Source organism: Myotis daubentonii, chromosome 3, assembly GCF_963259705.1.
Source record: "Myotis daubentonii chromosome 3, mMyoDau2.1, whole genome shotgun sequence".
In the NCBI taxonomy this organism is placed as follows: Eukaryota; Metazoa; Chordata; class Mammalia; order Chiroptera; family Vespertilionidae; genus Myotis; species Myotis daubentonii.
This window is the reverse complement of record NC_081842.1, coordinates 44289521-44314710: the sequence shown is the minus strand read 5'-3', so window position 1 is coordinate 44314710 and position 25190 is coordinate 44289521. Positions and strand designations below refer to the sequence as shown.

The 25190-nt window shown below is 45.5% G+C and overlaps 1 protein-coding gene and 1 long non-coding RNA gene across 8 annotated transcripts in view; one reads left to right on the top strand and one right to left on the bottom strand.

The window, feature by feature from the left end:
* SENP2 (SUMO specific peptidase 2) overlaps nt 1-9084 on the bottom strand; it is a 33370-nt gene extending 24286 nt beyond the window's left edge. For 2 of the 7 annotated variants that reach the window (XM_059687273.1, XM_059687272.1), the window contains exons 1-3: nt 8802-9039; nt 6532-6587; nt 10-152 (exon numbers count right to left, since the gene is read on the bottom strand). In XM_059687273.1, the coding sequence (XP_059543256.1) occupies nt 10-152; nt 6532-6587; nt 8802-8902 (300 nt within the window). In that variant the 5' untranslated portion in view covers nt 8903-9039. Of the gene's footprint in view, nt 1-9; nt 153-6531; nt 6588-8566; nt 8735-8801 lie in introns of those variants that run through there. The other 5 variants (XM_059687270.1, XM_059687271.1, XM_059687274.1 and 2 more) reach the window with 5 other exon arrangements.
* Nucleotides 9085-9099: 15 nt separating this feature from the next.
* LOC132230200 (uncharacterized) lies at nt 9100-12409 on the top strand. The gene is made up of 3 exons (XR_009451823.1): nt 9100-9353; nt 10363-10551; nt 10960-12409. It is a non-coding gene; the product is annotated as an uncharacterized LOC132230200 (long non-coding RNA).
* Nucleotides 12410-25190: the final 12781 nt, after the last annotated feature.

Sequence of the window (25190 nt, the reverse complement as noted above, 5' to 3'; positions counted from 1 at the left end):
CCCACTGACCTCTCCTGAAGGAGCCGCATTCCGTGTTCCATTACAAGCAGAAGCTACAGAAGCTACCATGGGCTTTGTGGTCAGCTGGAATGGGAATCCAAACAAGCTGGCAGCATTGTAGAGACTGTTTTTCACTTGGTGAATAAAGCAATCTAGAAAGTATAATACAGATTACATATACATATAAACCTAGAGTAACAAACTTCTGGCAAAAAAAAATAAGATTGCAGCCCAGCGGTGTGGCTCAGAGGTTGAGTGTCGCCCCAGGAACCAGGAGGTCACGGTTCAATTCCTGGTCAGGGCACATGCCCGGGCTGTGGGCTGGACCCCAGTAGGGGACATGCAGGAGGCAGATCAATGATTCTCTCTCATCATTGATATTTCTATCTCTCTCCTCTTCTCCCTTTTGATTCTCTGAAATCAGTAAAAACATCCTATATAATAAAGGGCTAACATGCAAAATGACCAGTCACTATGACGCGCACTCACCCACCAGGGGAAAGATGCTCAATGCTGGAGCTGCCTCTGGTGGTTAGTGCACTCTCACAGGGGGAGCACCGCTCAGCCAGAAGCCACGCTCACAGCAGGTGAGCACAGCGGTGGTAGTGGGAGACTCTCCTGCCCCCCTGGCAGTGCTAAGGATGTCCAAATGCTAGCTCCCAGATTGCAAGAGGGTGCAGGCCAGGCTGAGGGACCCCCTCCCCCCGAGTGCACGAATTTCGTGCACCAGGCCTCTAGTATTTTTAAAAAGAAATAAGATTGTATCTAAAAAAGGCCTCTCAATTTTTATTAGAAGTCCTATTTTCAATCATTGAGATAAAAAGTTACCGGTAAAAAGACTTTTCTCCTACTTGAATAATTGAAATTCCAGCACTGTGTTTTTTGTATTTTTAAAATATTAAACTATTACACAGATTTCACACACAAAAGTCCTGAAAGGACAGCTTTCAAGCAATGATTTTTCCCAAATATATAAAACAAAAAGAGCCCTAGCTGATTTGGCTCAGTGGATTGAGCATCGACCTGCAGACTGAAGGGTCCTGGGTTTGATTCTGGTCAAGGGCATATGTTGGGGTTGTGGGCTCGAACCCCAGTGGGGGGCGTGCAGGAGGCAGCTGACCAATGATTCTCTCTCATCTTTGGTGTTTCTATCTCTCCCTTCCTCTCTGAAATCAATAAAATATATCCTATATAATAAAAGGGTAATATGCAAATTGACCCTAACAGCAGAATGACTGGGAATGACTGGTCACTATGACACACACTGACCACCAGGGGGCAGGCGCTCAATGCAGCATTAAGGATGTCCAACTGCAGCTTAGGCCTGCTCCCTGCTGGGAAGTGGACATCCCCCAAGGGCTCCCGGGCTGCCAGAGGAATGTCTGACTGCCAGTTTAGGCCCAATCCCCCAGGGAGCGGGCCTAAGCCAGCAGGTGGACATCCCCCGAGGGGTCCCAGATTGCGAAAGGGCACAGGCCGGGCTGAGCTCCCCACCCCCCCACCCCCAGTGCACAATTTTTTGTGCACCAGGCCCCTAGTATATATATAAAAGAAAGGAAATCTATACCAAAGGGTCAGGGGCATAACTTAACAACCTGGAGTTTATAGTCACTAGGTATGGCAGAATCCTACAGGAAACACATCATTTACTCATAGGTTTGTCCTTATTTCCTGGGCAGGTAACATTATAGTTGTCCTAAACAGCTACTTACTAAGTGCCTACAGTATCTTGACTACGCCAAGGTAGAAATTACTGAAGTATAAGATATGCAATTCTTAAACATCTATGATAAAACAAGGCTACTGGAGAAAATGTGTCGGACTCACCCTCCCTGCCACCAAACAAAGATTACAAAATAAGCAAGTAAATAAACAAGGGGGAGGGGTAAATTTGTGTTTTCTTAACTTCCTCCTTTTATCACTACCCTTTTCTTACTTCCTACACTGATGACTTATTTTCTACAATTTACTTTCTATTTCCTAATTAAGAGTATTCTAAAGCACTGGTTTGAAAGAAAGAGTTCATCACCTTAGCCACATTCTGCTTTAGAGAAAAACAGCCTGAAATTGAAATGGTGGCTTTTAAGCAACAAGCACTCCAGAACAGATAAGATATATAATACTTTCCAGAAAGATAGTGAAATAACTTAAACAGCAGGGAGGATGTGATAACTGGGTAAAGCAGAATCCAATCTGAAGTCATTTGAAACTAGAGAACAGTTCAAAGAACCAGTTTGCAAATGACCTGCTTCATAGTTAAAAGAAACAAAGTTTACAAATATCTTGTTTCTCATTTTTAGGAATTAGAAAGAATTCCAGGTTATCCCTCTAATAATGTGAACTTCATGTGGGAGAAAACAGCTTTAGGGATTGGTGATTAACCTACAGTCATCCAAGCTCAGAGGACAAGAGGTACTCTTACCCAGCCTGTTGCTCAGTGGTTGAGCAGTAACCCATGAACCAAGAGGTCACCAGTTCGATTCCCAGTCAGGGCATATACCCAGGTTGCAGGCTCGATACCCCAGTAGGGATGTTTCTATTTCTCTATCCCTCCCCCTTCCTCTCTCTAAAAAATCACTAAAAACAGATTTTTAAAAAAGAGGTGCTCTTAACAACTTAGTTAAATAATGGACACTAAAAAGTAACATAATATTTATTTTCTTACAAATTTTGTCAAAATCTGAGTATGCCTAAGATTATATCAAAAGTTCACACAGACTTAAAAAAAAAAAAAAAGGCCTGCCTCATCTATAAAATGGAGTAAGACTACTTTATTTTCCTGAGACTAACCTAAAATCTCTTAAAATCCTTTTCTTCAATAAGTCATGAATCTGAATTCTAAGGTCCTCCTTTTCTTTAAGCTTTCCTTTTTTTTCTCTGAAAAGCAACCAATAGAGCTGTACTGCCAATATAGTAGCCACTAGCTACATGTAAGTTACCCAAGTTTCAATTTAATTAAAATTATAAATTCAGTTCCTCAGTTGCACTAACCCCATTTCAAGTGCTCAATAGCCATTGTGGCAGATAGTTCTATGAACATTACTATAAACCTTTACAAACTCTGCTAGTATTACCTCTGCTACTCACTGCTTCCCCCTTGCCTTAGGTTTCCTTCTATAGTTCCCATTCAGAACATCATAACACATATTTCATGGAAATCGTGGAGGAAGAGATCCTTAACATAGAAGTCCATAAAATGGATGACTGCCAGAATTATTTCTGGAAACATCTATAATTTCACTGTGTATGTTATTTGTTTACCACATATAGTTATTTATATTTTTCTTTAAAATTGACTCTCTTTTGGTAAACAAATGTATTTGAAAGGTAATTTTTAAAAATATTTTTACTTATTGATTGGTTTTAGAGAGAAAGAGAGAGAGGGAGAGAGGGAGAAACATCAATTTTGTTGTCCCACTCATTATACATTCATTGGTTGCTTCTTGTATGTGCCCTGACCAGGAATTGAACCTGCAAGCTTGGTGTATGCAGATGACGCTCTAACCAACTGAGCTACCTGGCCAGGACTGAAAGGTAATCTTTTATTTTCAATTTCGGTTTACATTCAATATTATTCTGTATTCCTTTCAGGTGTACAGCATAGTGGTTATAAAATCATGTACTTTATACAGCAGCTCTCCAATATTTCAAGTACCCACTTGGTCCCATACATAACTATTATGATATATATTCCCTATGCTGAAATTTACATCTCTGTAACTATTCTGTAACTACCTATTTATACTTCTTTTAATATATTTTTACTGATTTCAGAGAAGGGAGAGGGAGAGAGAAACATCAATGATGAGAGAGTCATTGATCAGCTGCCTCCTGCATGCCCCACACTGGGGATCAATCCCTCAATTCAGACATGTGCCCTGACGGGGAATCAAACCTCGACCTCCTGGTTCATAGGTCAACACTCAACCATTGAGCCATGCCAGCTGGGGGCCGATTTATATTTCTTAATTTATACTTCTTAATTCCTTCGCCTTTTTCACCCAGTCCCCCAACCTTCCTCCCCTGTCAAACATCAGTCTGTTATCTGTACCTATGAATCTGTTTCTACTGTTTATTTTGTTCATATAAGTGAAATCATATTGGTATTTGTCTTTTTCCATCTGACTTACTTCACTTAGCATAATACTCTCCAGGTCCATCCATGCTGTCACAAATGGTAAATTTTCATTCTTTTTTATGGCTGAGTAGTATTCCACTGTGTATTATATACCACAGCTTTTTGTTGTTGTTTTTAAAAAATGTTTTTATTGACTTTTTTAGAGAGAGAGGAATAGAGGGAAACATCGATGTGAGAGTGAAACATCAATCAGTTACCTCCCACATGCACCCCAACTGGGGATTGAACCTGCAACCTGGGTATGTGGTCTGTCTAGGAATCAAACTAACAAAGTTTCGGTGCATGGTGTGATGCTCAATCAACTGAGCCACACCAGCCGGGGCTCAGAGCTTTTTTTTTTCCATTGTCAATTGATGGACATATTGGGTTGCTTCCATATCTTGGCTATGGTTAAACAATGCTGCAATGAACATGGAGGTGCATATATTCCTTTGAATTAATGTTTTGGGTTTCTTTGGATGTTGAAAGGTAATTTTATATTACTTGTGTGAATGTAAAGCAACATTATTTGCCTTATAAAGAAATGAAAACACAACAATATTAAGTTCTAGCTGAGCCTATTAAATAAGGAGAGATTAGCATGTACTACTGACCCTTGAATAACAGGTTTGAACTGTGCAGGTCCATGTATGCACAGATTTTTTTCAATACTGTAAATGTACTTTCACTTCCTTATGATTTTCTTAACATTTTTCCTAGCTAACTTTATTGTGAGAATGCAGTGTGTGTGTGTGTGTGTGTGTAATCAACTATTTATTGGTAAGGCTTCCAGTCAAAAGAAAACTATTAGTTAAATTCTAGGGGAGTCAAAAGTTATACATACATTTTCGACTTTATGAGGGAATTGATTACCCTAACCCCCATGTTGTTTTAAAGGTCAACTGTTTTAGACAAGTGTTGAAGACATACTAAGCATTCACTCAAGATTTTCTGCTTAAAATAACCAGAAATTTAAAATAACTGAAAAGAATACAACTTTTTAAGTACATAACATAATTCAAATATTACTTAATATTATGAACACTGTACTTCCTAAAATCATTTCTTGACTGATAACTATCCTGTGCTTTGGGAAATACCATTCTAATGAATCTGGATATTCCTAGCATTCAAAGGCCTCCATAAGTTGACCTATCTCTCGCTTGCCAACTTTTTCCCCTAAGTTTTACCCACTAGTTCCTGAACTGCACAACTTTCCAATACAATTCCCTCTACCTAGAAAGCTTTTCCTTACTATTGCTCCCTGCTGATATCCTATCCATCCTTCAGGACCCATCTCACATACTAGCTCCTTCCCCAACTATCCACTGAGACTCTTAACCAGCTAATAATTGGACAGTATTTTGTTACTACCTTTCTTATTTCATTTATCATGTTCTCATTGACACTGTTATTATTTATGTGCTTGGCTTATATCCCCTACTATATAATCATATACCCTTACAACTATAAGGTTTTTAAAAATAGAGATCTTGTCTTACTCATTTTTGTATTTCCTGCAGAACCTCAGACACTACTTAGCAGTAAGACATGCTCAGAAAGTACTCAAGAGATTAAAATGAAATCTTAACACATATGTGTCTACTCTTAACCACCACATCTGGAGGTAGATCCACATTCATATGCATTTTTTAGAAATAAGAAAATATTATTATAGTAATCCATTGTACCTTTTCCTTTTACTCTAACTTTATTCTCTTCTATGAAATGATGTCTAGCCCTTTAGATTGTAGGGAAGTAAACAATTTGAGGCAACACATTAGATTGATTCACTCAGCTATCTGAACCAGATGTCTCAGTTTGAAGTAGTTTTTATAATGTTTTTTCCACAAATTTAAAAAGCAACTTTTCTTTAAAAAAAAAAAAAAAAGGCAACTTTTCTTTCTTTCTTTTTTTTTCTTCTTCTTATTAATCCTTACCCGAGAATATTTTTCTATTGATTTTCAGAGAGAGTGGAAGGGAGGGGAAGAGACAGAGAGCAAAACATCGATTGGTTGCCTCCCGCATATGCCCTGACTAGGGCCAGGGATGGAGCCTGTAACCGAGGTACATGCCCGTGACGGGAATCGAATCCAGGACCCTTCAGTCCACAGGCCAACGCTCTATCTACTGAGCCAAACTGGCTAGGGCAAAGCAACTTTTCCTTATAGAAAGATTTCGAATTTTAAAATGTATATTAAAAAAAACTTTAAAAAAATGTATATTCAATCTATAGGCTTATCTATCTAGAAAGACATTTAGTTCCCCAGTTACCTCCAGGAAAGATAACTGAGTAGAAAAGGAATGTGAAAGAAACTTACTTTTCACTAAATATACTTTTTAGCTTTTGAATTCTGTTACATACATATAGTTTTCCTATTAAAACACTAATTTTTAAAATTAATAATCAATACCTAATCTTGGTCTTTTGGCTGGTATTTCATCAGTGTCCACTGTAGAAAACAGAGTGCTGAAACAAAAGAAAAGAAATATATATATACATATGTACTTATATATACACACATAACCATTTCTATAAGTAAACTTAGCGTTTATATAACACACCTCCCTCTATCCACTTTGTCATAAAATGAGATCAAACTGATGTTTTAAAAGAGAATGTTACTCGCCCTGGTAGTTGTGGCTCAGTTGGTTGAGTATCGTCCCATGCACCAAGAGGTCGTGGGTTCAATTCCCGGTCAAGGCACCTACCTGGGTTTCGGGCTCAAGCCCCAGCAGGGGTTGTGCAGGAGGCAGCCAATCGATGTTCTGTTCTCTCTCCCTGTCCCTTCCTCTCTCTCTAAAATCAATTATAAGACAAAAAATAAAAAAGTACAAAAAAGAGAATGTCACTCCATAGTAGGACTTAATACCATGGTTCCAACTATTAGAAAGAGACCCAAACTCCCTCTCATGTAGTATCTGTAATCTGGCTAAAGTCCGAAGTTGAAGCTGGTCAGAAATCACTTAGCTAGTAAATGAACATAGGTTAAGAGCCTAGGACTGCCTTCTTCTCTCCAGAAATGACTTAAAAAACCAGCACCCCAATTATTTTCTATCTCAGATAGAAGTAGACAATATAAGAAGCCTTGAAAGACAGTTCTTAGCCAGAAAAACTGTAATATTTAACTGCATTTTTTTTTCATGGAAACTAAATTACAGTGATAATAAAGTATTTGAAAATTCAGAAAAGTTATCGAACCTTTACCTCAACAATGTTAAAGCTTCATGATACACTACTAATCATCTAAAGATGATTGTGACTGATCACATTTGCAAAAAATGAACAGAATAAATCTCAGGATAATACAATTTAGTTTATTACTTTAAACATCCCAAGACCTCCTGGCTTCATGTTGACTGAAAAATGGCTTACACTGAGAAGAGTTGTTTTAGATTAAGGATGGGCAGTAAACAATAGTATTTCCATCTCCAAACCACTGTTCCCCTGACTAGCAGGAATTCATAGCAAAAAGAGAGAGGACAGGGGAGAGCAAATTAATATTCCCTTATTTAATAAATATATACCAACTGCCTATCGTGCACCAACCTCCGTACAAGGCCCTCTGGGTAGAATAAACAAATACTACTCATATATACTAAGCATCATGCTAGGCATTTTACAGAATGTTCTCAAATGAGCCTGATATCAACCCTACAGAAAGGTAGAAAGGAATAATAAGTTGAAACCCTACCCTCTCTGAACACATAATGGAATTTAGCTAACAATCTATCTCATCAATGACCTGCATTCTCAGATTCCTGTATTAATTCTCTTGTTCTCTCACACTCCAAGAAACGAACTTTCAATGATCTTGAGGCTTAATAATAATAAATAAAAGTGAATGCGACGTTTGATCACTGGGGGGAGGGGTGTAAAGAACTGTTACGGTATTTTATTCTCCAGAAGATCAGGTCTTAGGCAAAGGGGCGCGTGCACACTGTGAAGGTATAAACCAAGGGGTAAAATGCTAAGTAAAAACAGCCTTTACTTTCTCCCCAAAATTTTAACTTAGGAGTACAGACTAGTGATCTTTTTAAAGGAATGAAGTACCTACCTACCCCCCCCCCCCCATACACTAATGCTGAAGCTAAGAATCACTCTCCCTACCTCTCTGCCCAAGGGCGCGTGTACACACACACACACACACACACACACACACACACACACACACACAGTCTGACAACTGTTTCAGAACAAGACAGCTGCTGTTTCGGTGCTGAGAGAACAGCATTTGCAGTCAAAACGGCTCTGGGCAAGCTATCAACCTCACTTCCCTTAACTGCACTTACTGCCCGCAGATGACACCTGGGAGTGTGCTTTGTAAACAGAGAGCCAAAACAAATCGCTCGTGTTCCACCCGAGAGCAGCGAAGTCTGGTAAAGCCCCATTTGTGGACAGGGAGCGGCGCGGACTCGGACAAGAACAGCCGATGTCCGAACCATCACCTGCCACTCCGAAGACAGCCAGCATCTTCCGTCACCAGGAGCCGCATCAGCCCAGGGCGGAGGAAGCAGCTACGTCACCGGGGCACCCGCGACCCGCACCTCCACCGCCGCGGCCCAGCGGCGCGTCGGGGCTGCGCTCCTCCGCCGGGGCCCGCCGGGCGGGATTGGCGCTCGCCGCCGGACCCGGGATAGGGGAGGGGACTCACGGGCCAGCGCGCAGCCCCTCTCCGCTCACCTGTTCGAGCGCCGTCGCTTCAGCAGGGCCCGGGCAGGGGGCACCGACCGGTCGCAGAAGCGGAAAATGGTGCCGAGAATCCTAACCAGCCATCTGTACATACCAAGCCGAAGCAGCAGCGGCGGCCGACACACCCGGAGACGCAAACCCCAGAGCTGTCGCCGCCGCTGCCGCCTTCGCCGCCTCAGCCACCACAGCCAAGGCTCAGTCGCCGACTGGTGACGCGAGCGGCAGGCCCACACATACAACGTCCCCAGGGCTACGGGAGGACCCCGCCTGCCGCCGCGCTCAACGTCACCTCCTCCCTCCCGACCGGAAGGCATCTTCGCCCTCGATCTGCGCACGCGCACCCTAAGGGCTGGCCGCGGCCCAATCAGGGGTGAGATCGAAAGGGATGTGGGTGGGGCTCTTCCTTCGGCGGAGCCAATCCTGAGGCGGCCCGCGGGACAAGGCCCACAGGCTGCACGTGAGGCTTCTACACCAGGGAGGGGGCGCTCCGAGGACCTGAACTACAGGAGGCGCTCAGCACGTGTTTGCATGCCCAGGAGAAAGGTAGGTCAGATGAATTAACAAGTGTTTGCCGTGGAAGGAGCCCTTCATTTTGCTTCTACCTAGTACTTGACAGGCACTGTCACCTTCGTTTCTCCCAGCAACCACAGGCAATGGAGAATTTTGTGCCCCCCCCTTTTTTTTTAATAAATAAGGAAATCGAGGCACAGAGCGATTAAGTCATGTGCCTAAGGTTATAAAGCAAGCTGGAAGTTGAACCCGGGTCTGAGAACCAGCACCAATCCCCGACCCTAGAAGTCTTCTGGGAGAGACGAGATTACAAGTTACAAGACAATTGGCTTTATTCATCATTTGTTCAATAAATAATATTCTGAAATTCTGCCCCAAGCCACTCCCCTAGAGCTTCAGAACCACTAGCTACCCACCTTTGGCTACCTCCACTCTGGCTTGGGGGCAGAGGCAGTTCCTGTGCACAGCTAACACTAGGATGTCACTGAAAGTTTGAGAATACAGTAATAGCACAATTACAACGCCTAGAACAGCGGTTCTCAACCTGTGGGTCGCGACCCCTTTGGGGGTCGAACGACCCTTTCACAGGGGTCGCCTAACACCATCGGAAAACACATATATAATTACATATTGTTTTTGTGATTAATCACTATGCTTTAATTATGTTCAATTTGTAACAATGAAAACACATCCTGCATATCAGATATTTACATTACGATTCATAACAGTAGCAAAATTACAGTTATGAAGTAGCAACGAAAATAATTTTATGGTTGGGGGTCACCACAACATGAGGAACTGTATTAAAGGGTCGCGGCATTAGGAAGGTTGAGAACCACTGGCCTAGAAGATTTAGAAGTGGCTATTGCAAGCACAGCATCTACAGCCCATTGCCTCCCCAAAGGACTCTCCTTCCCCCATGGTCATCTCTCCACTCTTCTCAACATCTCTTACAAGTCAACAACAGAGAAGAATTTCCCTCCCACCTGCAACCCAACCCATTTCATAATTTAAGACTAATGCTGGCTTTTTTTTTTTGCAGAGCAGTTTAGCAGTGTCCCAGCTGTCCATTCCACTTGAAGAGTTGGTCTTTGCTTTTGCCAAACTAAGAACACCATGCAAGTATTGAGAAGAGATTCCTCAAAACAAAAGAGCAGTCTTCATTCAAAAAATAAATCAGAACCCTGATCAGAAGGCTCAGTTGGTTGGCGTGTCGCCTGTACACCAAAAGGTTGTGGGTTTGATTCCTGGTCAGGACACATACTAAGTTGCAGGTTTGATCCCTGGTTGGGTGCGTATAGGAGGCAACTGAAAGATTAACATTGTGGTACTCTGGCAGGCTAAATAGCCATCTCAGGCAATGATTAAAGAAAACTGGATTTATTTAAGGAAAATGGGATGGAAGGTGGGGATATCCAACAGGAAGGGCTACACAGAGAAAAAGGGGCCTTGGAGACAGGTGCAGGGGATTAGCCCAGGATGAGCAGCCACTATCCATTGCTCCCCTGGTTGCAAGTCTCATGGGGTCCCTTGGCTTAGAGGTTAGGGGATATATTCATGGTGGGGAATGGCACAGGAGGGAGCTCTCTCCAAATGCACTGGATCCTTTGTCCTGAGTGCATTCATCTCTTTCTTGCAGGTGGAAATCTTAGGGAAGTTCTCAGGGGAGGATTTTAATAGAAGTCATCAGCTCTCCAGGTGTGCTCTTTCAGGGTCATGATCTCCGCGGATTGGTCTGTACCAGGGCAGGGGGTCAGTCAATGTAGCTGGTTCTGAGGCAGCCATGGTGTCACTTGTCTGGTTTTGCTGCTTTTCTGGTTCTGGTGCTGATATGCAACTGAGGCCTAAATGTTATCTTTAGAAAGGAAAAGGTTAAGGGGTCTAAACCACCTGACCAGTGATATGAGAGATCCAAGGTCCAAACTGTATGACCAGTGATATGCTAGGGGGAGGATAGGTTGCTCTGGGGGCAAGGTTCTTGTTTTCCCAGTTTTGCCCCTTGGTAGGCATCTGGAGCTTTCTGCCATGGTGGGTTTCTGTACCTGGCCATCGTCCTTGCTCTGAGGGTCTAAAAACCTCTCCTCTCCCCACCACCCCTCCCCCCCACCCCGCCTTCAAGGATTTTTTTGCCACTGAATTCTTTCAGAGAAAAGGGGCATAGGTCTCTTCTATAGCTGCTACCTGCTGAAAGGGGGCAACCTTTTCCTTCAAAGCAAAAGATCCTTGCTCTCTGTCAGAGGGATGATGAGGCCTGGGCACTAAAGGAGGTTGTGATGGTGTCTAGGGGTGGTATTTCCTGAGTACAAGTAGGCCTTTTAACCTGGTGGATACAAACTGTTTTATAAATGTTAATATTATTGGGGCAAAAGCTAGAATGACAAGAATTATGACAGATAGTCCAATAAAAGGAAAAAAGTTCCAGTTGTTAAATAATTTCAACTCAAAGGATGAGAGAAAAATGAAACATTAATTTAGAGGGTTGTAGTAAAATATTTAAGAATCAGGATCTAGTTTAGTTTAGCTAATGGGTGAAAAATAGAACTTTGAAGATAATGAACTTAACTAGAGTCTAACATTTACCACTATGTATGTGGAATCTATTGAAACACATTCTCCCTCCTAAAATTACCCTCATTTTTATCAAAGAGTATTTTATCAAGTTTAGTTTTAATTTGGTCTGATTATCTGCATGAATACAAGAATAGTAATGGATTATATAGACTCTTTCAGATCTATTTTGCTGGAACTTTACTTACAGGGAACACTCAGATTGAGCTTCAGTCGATGTTTCTCTTTCTTTCTCCTCCTTCCTCTCCCTGAAAATCAATTTTAAAAAAATATATCCTCAGGTTAGGATTTTTAAAAATCAGAAAACTACAACCTGCTTTAGAATAGCAGCTTCTCCCAGGTTCTGGCCACCAAAATTTAAGAAATCTGAGTATCAAGCCTCAGAGCACTCTAGCACAACACAACACATTTTTTTCTTTTTCTGCCTCATCAATAGCACCTGCACATACCCAATGTTGAAATATAGACAGTTACCCACCATGAAAAGTGGAAACCTCAGTCTGAATCTCTGAGACTCATCAGCAAACTGAAAGGACAGAGCAGGACTGATGGAAGCCGCAGGGTGTATAAGTTACTCAGCCTGCCCTTATCTCGGCCAATGGGAAAGCGGGGGAAACTAGCCCAAGGCCAAAAGTATGCTGGCCACCCCCCCTGTCTTTGTGTAACCAGACCCTAGCTGCACCCTGCCCCAACCCCCCGACCCCAAGCCCTATAAATTCTTTGTTCTCTTGGGATTCGGGGCTCTCTCTTGCACCCAGTAATGGAGGCAAGGGGGGGACCAAGCAAGCTTGTATAAGAGATCCTCTGCTTTTGCATCGGACTGGCTCCCTGGCGTGGTTTCTTGGGGATCTTGAATTCTGGGCATAACACAAACAATGACTCCTGAGTGTGGCAGCCCTCACCCCCTTCCGCCTCAGAAACTGTACATCCCCTTTGTGTCCTCTTAATGTCTCTAGTTGGTCTCAGAAACAGAGAAAAGGAGGGGATTCCGCCTTACCATAGCTCCCACCTGGGACTTGTCTGCCAATTGATGCCTTCACAATGTCCTGTTGTCCATATTAGGGCCATAAGCTGAAAAGGAAAATGGGGGGGGGGGGGGGGGGGCTTGCAACCTAGTTCAGTATCTGGTTAAAACTGTAGTCTTACTTCCCCACTCTGACTGACTTGGGTGGAGCTGCAGAACCTAACCCCAGGGCCCTGCCACAGCCGACTTGGGCAGAGCTGCGGAGCTGTGGAGCATGACCCCAAGGCCCCGCTGACTTGGGCGGAGCTGGGGGGACCCTCAGGGTCCTGCCACAGGAGGAGATATATAGGTCAGAGCCTCCCCATGAGCTCAGTTCAGACTTTGGATCTGGAATTTCCCTGGACTAGCAGATCTGAGAAATAAAGGTTAAACTTTCCTCCCTCAGAGTGCTGGCTGATCGTTCTTCCACGTGTTCTGCCACAACCAAGCCACTGTGCATCCATTGGTCAAGGAATGAGATTATTCTTAACCCTAACCCCACTGCCACAGCCATTCCCAAACCCAGAAACTATTGCGGGGGGGGGGGGGGGGCTGGGGGGCGGCAGGGATAGGGGAGGGGCGGAGGAGGGGGGAGCAGAGAAGAATCCCAAAGCCATATGGAGTAACAAGGACAGTGAGATTTCTGCCTTTGGCTTGGATAATTTTCACTCTTAAATTGCCAGAAGGACACAACCTCATTGCTTAAGTTTTCATTGGGCATCCTAAACAGTTACTACAGTTTTCCAAAAAGATGGTCATCCTCCTTTGGCTGAGATCCTCTCCTTCAAGCCTTTCCATGCCCCAGCCCCCATCTTCCTCAAACCCCACCTCCCCTCCACAGAACAATGTAGGCCCAGCTCTCCAATCCAGTCTTGCAAATTTTTCCTTTGTCATCATTCCCAGACTGTTAAAAGATTTCCTTTCAACTCTGTTTTTGCTGACCCTTGGGCAAATGGAGTTGTGGGCCATTTGATAGAATGGGGAAGGAGGCCATAGTTTAGATGTTGGCTTAATCCTAATGTACCTAAAATCTAACATAATTCACCACCCTGAAGATTCATTTTCTTCTGAGAAGGTGTCCTTTTTATAATGTGTCTTTGACCTTAATCTGTTTTAATAATACCCTTGGCCTTATTATCCAAAAGCAAATACAGTTCTTCCTTGTCCTAGATTTCATTTGCTTACATTGACCACTAAAGGCTAGGCCTGCCTCATGTGGAGAAATAATAGCTAGCAGCAGGCCCTACCTAAGCTTAACCAAACCTGCTTTTCAGATCTGTGGGCTGGTTAAATGTGTTTCCTTACCTCTCCTCCCTTTTCATATCTAAAAAGTCATTTACCTTGCCAGTTGAACATCTTACATTTTCCTCAGGCCTGCCCCTTCCCCTCTCCAAACCCAAAGAGCTACAGTCATTCAGGAACTGATCATTTCTCACACCGCTGTGAAATAGGAATTTTTAGGGGTGAAAAAGGCAGGTTTAGGGAATTTTTTTAATTAAGGGGGGGGAGGTCCATGGAAGAAACAGGCCTACAGAGCCACAAAGGTTACATTTCCATAAGACAAGGAAGCAGGGAACCAGCAGAAATTATACTTCCATAAGAAAGGGAACTGGGAGTAGCCAAAGGTCCATATTTACAAAATAAGGAGGGCCCCACAAGTTCCCCCTGAGGTTTAACCTTTGAGCTCAAGTGTTGCTATAGTGACCAAATCAAAGGGGGAATTGTGGCCAATCCAAGGGGATATTGAGGCTCAAGAACTACAGCCTTTATAAACTGGGGAAAAAGGAACTCTTTCCCCCTCCCCATGTGGGAGTCTGAGCTGTGAGGTTCTTTCCCCTTCCCCGTCTGGGAGCCTGTACTTGTTCTTCAATAAATTTCCACCTTTGCTATACCATCTTCCGTCCCTGCATTCATTCTTCCACTCTGATGGACAAAGAGCTCGGGAACCAGCCTGCCCAGGGGAACACCACATGTTTCAGGCCAAAAGTCCCGTATCAACTTCAATAGCCAGCTCCTTTTCTACCCTGTCCCTCTTCTATGCTATTTTCAAGGTGATCTCTCTTTGTCTTTTTTGTGGTTGTTTTGTTGCCTTTAGTTGTTGTTAAGGAAGATAAATTAATGTTGTTGGTGTTCTTATTTAGTAAGGACAGTAAATTTATAAATTAGATTTCTGATTTTTTGTTATTACTGAATCACTAAAATTGGCTGCGTTGATTTTCACCAAATTCCGGAGGTTTATTTGGAGTGGTGAAACTGAGGGTCCTTATGACTTTGATTAAATTTAGTTTTAATTTTAGCTCTAGAATTCATATCCCTGTCTCTCTCCATGCCCCTCAAAGACCTAGCCTTTCCCCGGATAATCAGCAACCCCCCAAGGCAACAGAACACAGTAGCGAGGACCTGAGTAATGGTTACAAGGTCTGGGCACCTGGCTAGCTAAAGAGACCACAACATTTGAACCGACATTATGTTTCAATTCCCCCTGCTACTTTCTCATGAGGCCAGACAGAGGGATACCTGAATAGACCTCAGAGCCCTCTTCAAGACCTGAAGAAATGATTTATTACCCCTACCTCACCTCCAACCACTCAGCTCCCAGTACTCCCTCAAGCCCCCCAAACCCACAGTGTTTTGCGATTTTTCCCGGTATAATCTGCAACCCACACGCTTTCGGGGAGTCAGGTCTTTAGAGCACTAGCCTCCCATCTCCATATTGGCCAATTCGATATTAAACTATTTTTTTTTCTATACTGCAAACTCCTGCTCGTGCATATCTTTGAGCCAGTGCGTGCATGCAGGTGGCCTCAAGGAAAAATATTGGAGGCCTGGCAACATTGGTCTGACTTAAATATGGGCAACCCTACATTTTCCTTTGGACAGCTCTGGGGGGAACTTCAAAAGAGAGACAAGGTCTCGGGGAGCAGCTGAAACTGAGGTGCAGCCAGAAGAGGATGCCACTAGGTGAGAAAGACCCTGCTGAGTTAGACAGCAGGAACTCCTTGTAGAGACTAAAAAAATAATAATAATACTTTCCCTCCTTCTAAGTTCTTCTAGCTGGGCTAATAACCAAATTATCAGAGACAGATTAACAGCAGAGAATCAATTTTTAAAAAATATTTTTTTAATTGATTTCAGAGAGGAAAGGAGAGGGAGAGAGAGAGAGATAAAACATCAGTGGTGTGCCCTAGCCAGTTTGGGTCAGTGGATAGAGTGTCGGCCTGCAGACTGATGAGTCACAGGTTTGATTCCGGTCAGGGCTACATGCCTGGGTTGCAGGCTCAATCCCCTGTGGGGGTGTGCAGGAGGCAGCCGATTAATGATTCTCATCATTAATGTTTCTATCTCTCTCCCTTTCCCTTCCTCTCTGAAATAAAAAAAATATATATTTTTTAAAAAAAGAAACATCAATAGTGAGAGAATCATTGATGAATCATTGACTGGCTGCCTCCTGCACGTCCCCCACTGGGGATCAAGCCCACAACCTGGGCATGTGCCCTGACCAGGAATCGAACTGTGACCTCCTGGTTCATAGGTCGACGCTCAACCACTGAGCCATGCCAGCCAGGCAAAAATCAAAATTTTAATATAACACACGGGGATTCACATGCACACTAAAATTCCAAAGACAGCAAGGTAAAATTGTGTGTATGTATCATTTTGGACAAAGTATGTAAATGCGGGGTAGGGGTCTGAGATTTCAAAAGTGAGAATGGGAGATTCACAGGTAGTTGAGGAAAAGTTGAACATAAGTTCCAGAGAGGTAAATTTTTGCTAGGCAACCCAGAATCAATTTGATGGGGTAATCTAGTAAATAAGCCCGTTTGATGCACTCCCACCCACCGTACTAATTCAAATTAGGCTGCTAAGGCAAACATCCTAAGATTTCCGTTCTGGAGTAAGTCCCTCTGAATCTCTTAGGTAGGAAAGATGGGAATGTGAAAGACTCTTTCTGAGCTTTTTCTTAATAACCAGCCTAAAATTCAATGACCCCAAAAGGCAAAACTCTTGGTCTCACCCTCAAATGGTTCACGATGGTTCCAGATGGGGGCCCAAAGAAGAAATCACAAGGACAGACCTTCCAAATGACAGGGTGGGAAAAGCCCTGTGCGCATGCTCCAAGGAATAATTATTATCTATAATAATAAAAATGTAATATGCTAATTAGACTGGACAGCCAAACGACCTTCTGGACATCCATCCTGACAAAGCCGCAGTGGTGGGGGCTGAGGCAGAGGCAGTAAGGGGTGATTGGTTAGGGGCGATCAGGCAGGCAGGCGAGCAGTTAGGGGTGATCAGGCAGAGGGGTTAGGGGTGATCAGGCAGGCAGGTAGTGTGGTTAGGGACGATCAGGCAGGCAGGCAGGAGAGCAGTTAGGAGCCAATGGTCCCAGATTGCGAGGGGGACATCCAACTGCCAGTTTAGGTCTGATCCCGCTGCGGGATCGGGCCTAAACTAGCAGTTGGACATCCCCGGAGGGGGCCCGGATTGGGAGAGGGTGCAGGCCAGGCAAAATTTTTGTTGATTTTTGTATAGCGCAAGAGTAGAGAGAATTTTTTGGATACCTTTGACAACCCAATATGGAGTCACTGCCAGCCATGAGTTATGGCAAGTGCTATGTCAAGACTGAGGTACTGGGGTGTAAAAGGAACACCCTTGGTGGGGGTTTGAAATGCCCAAAGCCACAAGTCTGGACTCTTAGATAAAAACTCCATCTGCACACACATATGAGTGGGACCTTCACACCTTGTGGGGGATAAGAACTCAGAGTTCTGACCACCCAGGGCTCAGGCTTGGCTGTACCACTGTTACAGAATTTACCAGGTGACCAAAAAATACACAGGAATACCAGGAAATACAGGAAAAACCCATTTATTTCCAGATGTACTAGTACCGTGACTCAGGGGAGCCTGTTTCCAAATCCTGAGCAAACCAATATGGAGGAAGCTTTCTCTTTATACTCTTTGGTTTCTTTGGCCCCCAAATATGGATCAGACTTCCGGACCTTTCGCGGGCTTTGCAAAAAGCCCCATGTGTTGGGATGGGGGACTTGAGACCACACCTAAAGGCCTGGCCTGGCACCAGCACTGATAACCCCCTCTGGGGGTTGTGTATTGTTCATGGTTTATGGCCTCTGTAAAATGTGAGTACAGTAGGTCCTCAGATTATGTTGGAGATCCATTCCTACGGCATGACGTAACGCGATTTCACCATAAGTCAGAACCCACCTACATAAGCGCCTACGTCACTCACATGGAGCACATACACAGCATTAAAGAAGTGAAACAGTAAAAAAAATTTAAAAGAAAGATAACAATTCCTGACCTTTACTTGTGGGAAATAAATAATAAAAAACATAAAGTACATGTGTACATACGTCAAAATGACAGAACTTTTTTTTTTAAATAAATACTGTAAATGGGAGATGGCGACGTAACCATGAAACAAAGTACGTCGAGTCCGACGTAACCCAAGGACTGCCTGTATTTAGGTAAATAGGTCTTGCAAGACCAGATAATTAAGGAAGGGGCTGTGACTTGATTATAGGCTAACAAGAATGTGCATTAAGGATATTGATTAACTAGGTACAGAGTCAGGCTCCTAGGCCCCTCCCCGTCCCCCCCCCCCCCAAAAAATGTCTATTTTCCCCATCACCATGGGTCACGCCCGGAGCTCTGCGGACTTCCACTCCCTCCACCAACATGTGCTGCCACTGTAGCCACCTGGCTTGAGACCAACACCCATCTGTCCACTCACAGACACCACCAATGGCCGGGGCTTCACACCTGACACTCACTCTGCTCTCTTCTCTCAGGTAAGCTCCCTCTCTGTGTGCAACCTGCGTGTGACTCTATTAGCTTATTGAGCTGGTCTCCCCTGATAAACCTGGCATTATAGCAAGACACAAATGTGTGTGAGTGACTCCTTTTGGGGATGTTCCTTTGCTCACAACATTTTTTTTTAATCCTCTCCTGAGGATAAGTTTTTATTGATTCTAGAGAGAGAGGAAGGGACAGGGAAAGACAGAGAGAGAAACATTGATGTGAGAGAGAAACATCCATCGGTTACATCCAGTGCACACCCCAACTGGGGATTGAACCTGTAACCTGGTTCAATGTGCCCTGACCGGGAATCGGACCCGGGACCTTTCAGTGTGCTTCAACCAACTGAGCCATACCGACCAGGGAAAATTTTTTTTTTAGAACTTTTTACTAAAAGTAAGAGAATTTTGCCTTTGTCTTGCCAGTGTGCAAACTGACCTTCTTAAAGCAGTCTCTCCTTGAAATGTGCAGCACTCTGAACACAGCAGTTACTGAAAGCACTGACTTTGTTTGATACAATGTTTGTAAGGAAGTCATGGTAATTCTATTCCATGAAAAATACTTCTTAGGCCCCGAAAGTAGTATGCAAACATTTTCCTTCTTGTCTTGTAATAAACTAGCCCCCAAATTATTCACATGATAATGTCAAGTTAACATAAATATATTATCTTACATATTTACTAGTGACCAGGTGCACAGATTTGTGCATATTGAAAGGAAATTAATTAGAAGATGGCCAATGGGGTGGGACTGGGCGAGATGGGCTGGACTTGCTCTGGAGCCAACCTCCCGTGGTCCCTCCCCAGTGTCGGTGGATTGAGCGGGGTCCCTCTGGCAGGTAGGCTCCCTTGGCCTGGCCTGCGAGGATCAGACCGCAACCAGGGGTCCTGGAGTGTGAGAGGGCACTCTGCAAAGTTGTACAGGGTGTGGAATGCAAACGCAAGTGTGCATTAAACCAGATTCAGAGATGACAGTGCCTCAGTAACAACATAACCCACAGCTGAAGGTGGAATCGCATGGCCCTGTGAGGAATTGGGCTCCTTCCTCTCTGGTTTTGGGGTGCATCACCCAAGAACCACCACTGCCAAGTCACTGCAGCTCGGCAGCTCCCGCATTTAGTGTCTGCCCCCCTGGTGGTCAGTGTACATCATAGCAACCAGTTGGATGGGCAGAGGGACACTTAGCATATTAGCTTTATATATATATACTAGAGGCCCAGTGCACAAACATTTGTGCACTGGGGGAGGGGGGGTACCTCAGCCCGTCCTGTGCCCTCTCTCAGTCTAGGACCCCTCGGGAGATAATGACCTGCTGGCTTAGGCCTGCTCCCAGGTGGCAGAGGATAGGCCCAATCCCTAGGTACAGCCCCTGGTTGGGCTCAGAGCAGGGCCTATTGGGGAGTTGGGGCACTGCTCCCTGTCATGCACAGAGCAGGGCGGATTGGGAGGTTGCGATGTTACCCCCAGTCACCTACCCTCAGGGTAGGGCCGATTGGGGGGTTGGGGCACTGCCCCCTGTCACACTCAAGGCAGGGTCGATGGGGAGGTTGTGGTGCCACCCCCTGTCACGCACAGAGCAGGGCCCATCAGGGGGTTGGGGAGCTCCCCCCTGTCACGCACAGAGCAGTGCCGGGAGCCGGTCCATCCTTGCTGTTTCAAGGGACCTGGCATATATGGCATACGGTTCTTAATATGTTTGCTCACCTTCTTGGCGCTGTGTTTTAACCAAAGTCACCTCTCCGAGAAAGGTTGAATCCCCAGGTAGGGATTTTCCCCTGAAGTTAGGGAGGGAATAAAACCCCTCAACTAAGTGCCAGGCGGGTAATTAATCCCTTTAACTACGAACAATCATGCTTAAACTACATAATCTTTTCTCCCTGGAATGGAGATAAGAAACGCCCTAACCTTTGTAATAGAGATTGATAGGATTGAATCAACTGGTATAAATACAGTTGTAACAAGACAGAAAGAGTCAGAACTCAGGAGACAGAATTCAGAAGACAGAACCTACACGGAGCCTAGAGACAGAAGAACTTCACTGGCGAGAGCATGCCAGAGGATCCTGGACCGGGACTGGCCTCGGAGCCTAGAGACAGAGCCTAGCGGGAGAACATGGCAAGGGATCCTGGACTGAACCTAACTACAGAGATATGGCAAGAGAACCTGACTGGAACGTGGTGACCGAACCTGGCTGGAGATCTCAGACAGAACCTCTCTGGAGATCCTAAGCAGAACCTCTCTGGAGATCCAGACCAGAACTTCGCTGGAGATCCGGGCTAGAGATCCTGGCTAGGCTGCTGATCAACTGAACACTGTCTCCGTGTCCTTCCTTCTTCGCCGACTCCGTCTACGCCTTTGGGAACCCCTGGACCTGTTGGGGTTGGACCCCGGCAAATGGCGCCCGAACAGGGACCCCTAGGTAAGCGCCCCACATTCAGGACGGATCGGACTCCACCGTAGGAAGAGGGTGGATAGTCTTCGCCGACTCCATCCACACCTTTGGGAACCCCTGGAACAGGATTCCCTTAGGTAAGCCGCCCCATTGAGAACCTCCACACTCGGGACGGATAGGACTCCACCATAGGAAGAGGGTGGATAGTCTTCGCTGACTCCGTCCACACCTTTGGGAACCCCTGGAACAGGATTCCCTTAGGTAAGCCCCCCCCCCCCATTGAGAACCCCACACTCGGGACGGATAGGACTCCACCAGGGTGCTACAGACCCCCCTATAGAGGATAAGTAGGGTAAGAAGGTGGATAGTACAGAACTTAGATTGAGAAGATGTGCCATACTGAGTCCAAAGAAAGAAGACTCTGTATTGATCTTTAGATTAAGAAGATGTGCCATACTGAGTCTAAAGAAAAAAGACTCCGTATTGATCTTTTAACATATATGCTTGTTAGCAGAGGAATTAAGGTTACTCCCAGTCAGACAGAACATTTTATACAAGAAATACGTCCATGCTTTTCTGAGGAAGGAAAGGTGCCGGAAAGGTAAATGTAGAGGCATGGGAGAAGGTAGGCCCAAGGAGCCTTATCCTTAACCCCACTGCAGCCTTTCCACCCCGGGAAAGTGCAGGATTGGCAAGCTCTCCCTGGGGTGATAGATCAGGACTCAGGTAATAGCAGAAAGCGCCAATCCTACTCTTAAAATGGATACAAGAGAGCATTTCAGGGTTTTTCTTTTTAATGCTTGCTTTTAAAAAATAAAAAAGGGGGAATTTGCCGGGAGCCGGTCCATCCTTGCTGTTTCAAGGGACCTGGCATATATGGCATACGGTTCTTAATATGTTTGCTCACCTTCTTGGCGCTGTGTTTTAACCAAAGTCACCTCTCCGAGAAAGGTTGAATCCCCAGGTAGGGATTTTCCCCTGAAGTTAGGGAGGGAATAAAACCCCTCAACTAAGTGCCAGGCGGGTAATTAATCCCTTTAACTACGAACAATCATGCTTAAACTACATAATCTTTTCTCCCTGGAATGGAGATAAGAAACGCCCTAACCTTTGTAATAGAGATTGATAGGATTGAATCAACTGGTATAAATACAGTTGTAACAAGACAGAAAGAGTCAGAACTCAGGAGACAGAATTCAGAAGACAGAACCTACACGGAGCCTAGAGACAGAAGAACTTCACTGGCGAGAGCATGCCAGAGGATCCTGGACCGGGACTGGCCTCGGAGCCTAGAGACAGAGCCTAGCGGGAGAACATGGCAAGGGATCCTGGACTGAACCTAACTACAGAGATATGGCAAGAGAACCTGACTGGAACGTGGTGACCGAACCTGGCTGGAGATCTCAGACAGAACCTCTCTGGAGATCCTAAGCAGAACCTCTCTGGAGATCCAGACCAGAACTTCGCTGGAGATCCGGGCTAGAGATCCTGGCTAGGCTGCTGATCAACTGAACACTGTCTCCGTGTCCTTCCTTCTTCGCCGACTCCGTCTACGCCTTTGGGAACCCCTGGACCTGTTGGGGTTGGACCCCGGCAGAGCAGGGCCCATCAGGGGGTTGAGGAGCTCCCCCCTGTCACTCACAGAGTAGGGCCGATAGGGGAGTTGGGGCACCGCCCCCTGTCACACACAGAGTAGGGCAGATCAGGGGGTTGGGGCACTGCCACTGTCATGCACAGAGCAGGACGGATTGGGAGGTTGCGATGCCACCCTCAGTTACGCTCAGGGTAGGGCCTATGGGGGGTTGGGGCACCGCCCCCTGTCACACTCAAGGCAGGGTCGATGGGGAGGTTGCGGCACCACCCCCTGTCACACACAGAGCAGGGCAGATCAGGGGGTTGGGGCGCCGCCCTCTATCACCCACAGAGCAGGGCTGATCAGGGGGTTGGGGCACCGCCACTCTCACACTCAGGGCAGGGCCAATGGGGAGGTTATGGCTCTACCCTGTCACACACAGAGCAGGGCTGATCAGGGGGTTGGGCTGCTGCCCCGTCACACACAGAGCAGGGCTGATCAGGGGGTTGGTGAGCTCCCCCCTATCAGGCACAGAGCAGGGCTGATCAGGGGGTTGGGGCGACTTCCCCTGTCAGGAACAGAGCAGGGTGGATAGGGAGGTTGTGGTCCCACCCCCTGTCACACACAGAGCCGCAGGGCGATCAGGGGGTTTGGGCCCTGCCCCCTGTCACACTGATCCCGGTGCCGGGAGGCCACTTGGCTCCACTGATCCCGGTGCTGGGAGGCATATTACCCTTTTACTATATAGGATAGAAGCCTGGTGCACAGGTGGGGCTGGCTGGTTTGCCCTGAAGGGTGTCCTGGATCAGGGTGGGGGTCACCACTGGGGTGCTTAGCCAGCCTGGATGAGGGGATGATGGCTGTTTGCAGCTGGTCACACACCCTTCAGGGTGGGGGTCCCCACTGGGGTGCCTGGCCAGTCTGGGTGAGGGGCTGAGGGCTGTTTTCAGGCTGGGACTGAAGCTCCCAACTGCTCCTTTTTTTTTTTTTATTTTATTCTGGGCCACCTTTAGCTTTGAGGCTCCAGCTCTTAGGCCTCCACTCCTGAAAGCAGGTATCTGGTTTGTTTCGGTTCTATAATCGAAACTCTGTATCAACTCTAGCTCTGAGATCCCGGGCTCGCTGAAAGCAGGTTTCTGGGGTTTTGTTTAGCTTCTATATGTTACTATGTTTCTTAAAGGCCGGCAATGCAGGCAGGAAACATTGCAGTCCTCCGTCACTGAAGCAAGCAAGCCTCATGTTCAGTTTAAGCTGCCTGGCTGCTGGCCGCCATCTTGGCTGGCAGTTAATTTGCATATCACCCTGATTAGCCACTGGGAAGGGTAGCGGTCATATGCCAATTACCATGTTTCTCTTTTATTAGACAGGATATATATATATATATATATATATATATATATATATATATATAGAGAGAGAGAGAGAGAGAGAGAGAGAGAGAGAGAGAGAGAGAGACTAGGGGCCCGGTGCATGAAAATTCATGCACAGGTAGGGTCCCTAGGCCTGGCCAGCGATCAGAGCTGCTCGGGGCTTTCCAGCTGCCAACCGGGGCCTCCTTTTCCCAGCTGCCGGCTGCCAGCCAGGGCCTTCCTTCTTTCTGCACAGCCCCCTGGTGGTCAGTGCACATCATAGAGGGTGATTGAACTCTCGGTGGAACTCCCAAGGGGACACTTTGCATATTAGCCTTTTATATATAGAGATGTTATTTATTACATAGTATTATGTTATATACAGTGGGGCCTTGACTTACGAGTGTCCCAACTAACGAGTTTTTCGAGATACGAGCCGTCTCTCAGCCGATTTTTTGCTTTGAGTTGCGAGCTAAAATTCGGGTTACGAGCCAGCTTCAGATACCCCACTGCTAGTTGGCGCAGCGAACGTCACAGTGAACGCCACAACATCAGCCCAGCATCATGTGTCTCACTCATTCACTTTAAGATTTGACATGCGAGTAATTTGAGTTACGAGCTCTGTCACGGAATGAATTAAACTCGTAAGTCAAGGCCCCACTGTATTATTTATTAGATTTATTTGTATTATTACATAATAGTAACATACTAACTTATAGTTAGTATAATTATCCTATATAATAAAAAGCTAGTCCTAACCGGTTTGGCTCAGTGGATAGAGCTCAGCCTGCGGACTCAAGGGTCCCAGGTTCGATTCCGGTCAAGGGCATGTACCTTGGTTGCGGGCACATCCCCAGTAGGGAGTGTGCAGGAGGCAGCTGATCGATGGTTCTTTCTTATCGATGTTTCTAACTCTCTATCCCTCTCCCTTCCTCTCTGTAAAAAAATCAATAAAATATATTTTTTAAAAAAAGGCTAATATGCAAATTGTCCCCTCGACCGAGAGTTCATCCAGGAGTTTGACCAGCGGGTGGGGCCGGCTGGCCAACCACCCGCAGCCCTTCCCCCTCCAGCCTGCCCAGCCCAATTGGCCTGATCAGGGTGAGCTGGCCGGACCCCACCCGTGCATGAATTCATTCACCAGGCCTCTAGTAGTAATATAACTAA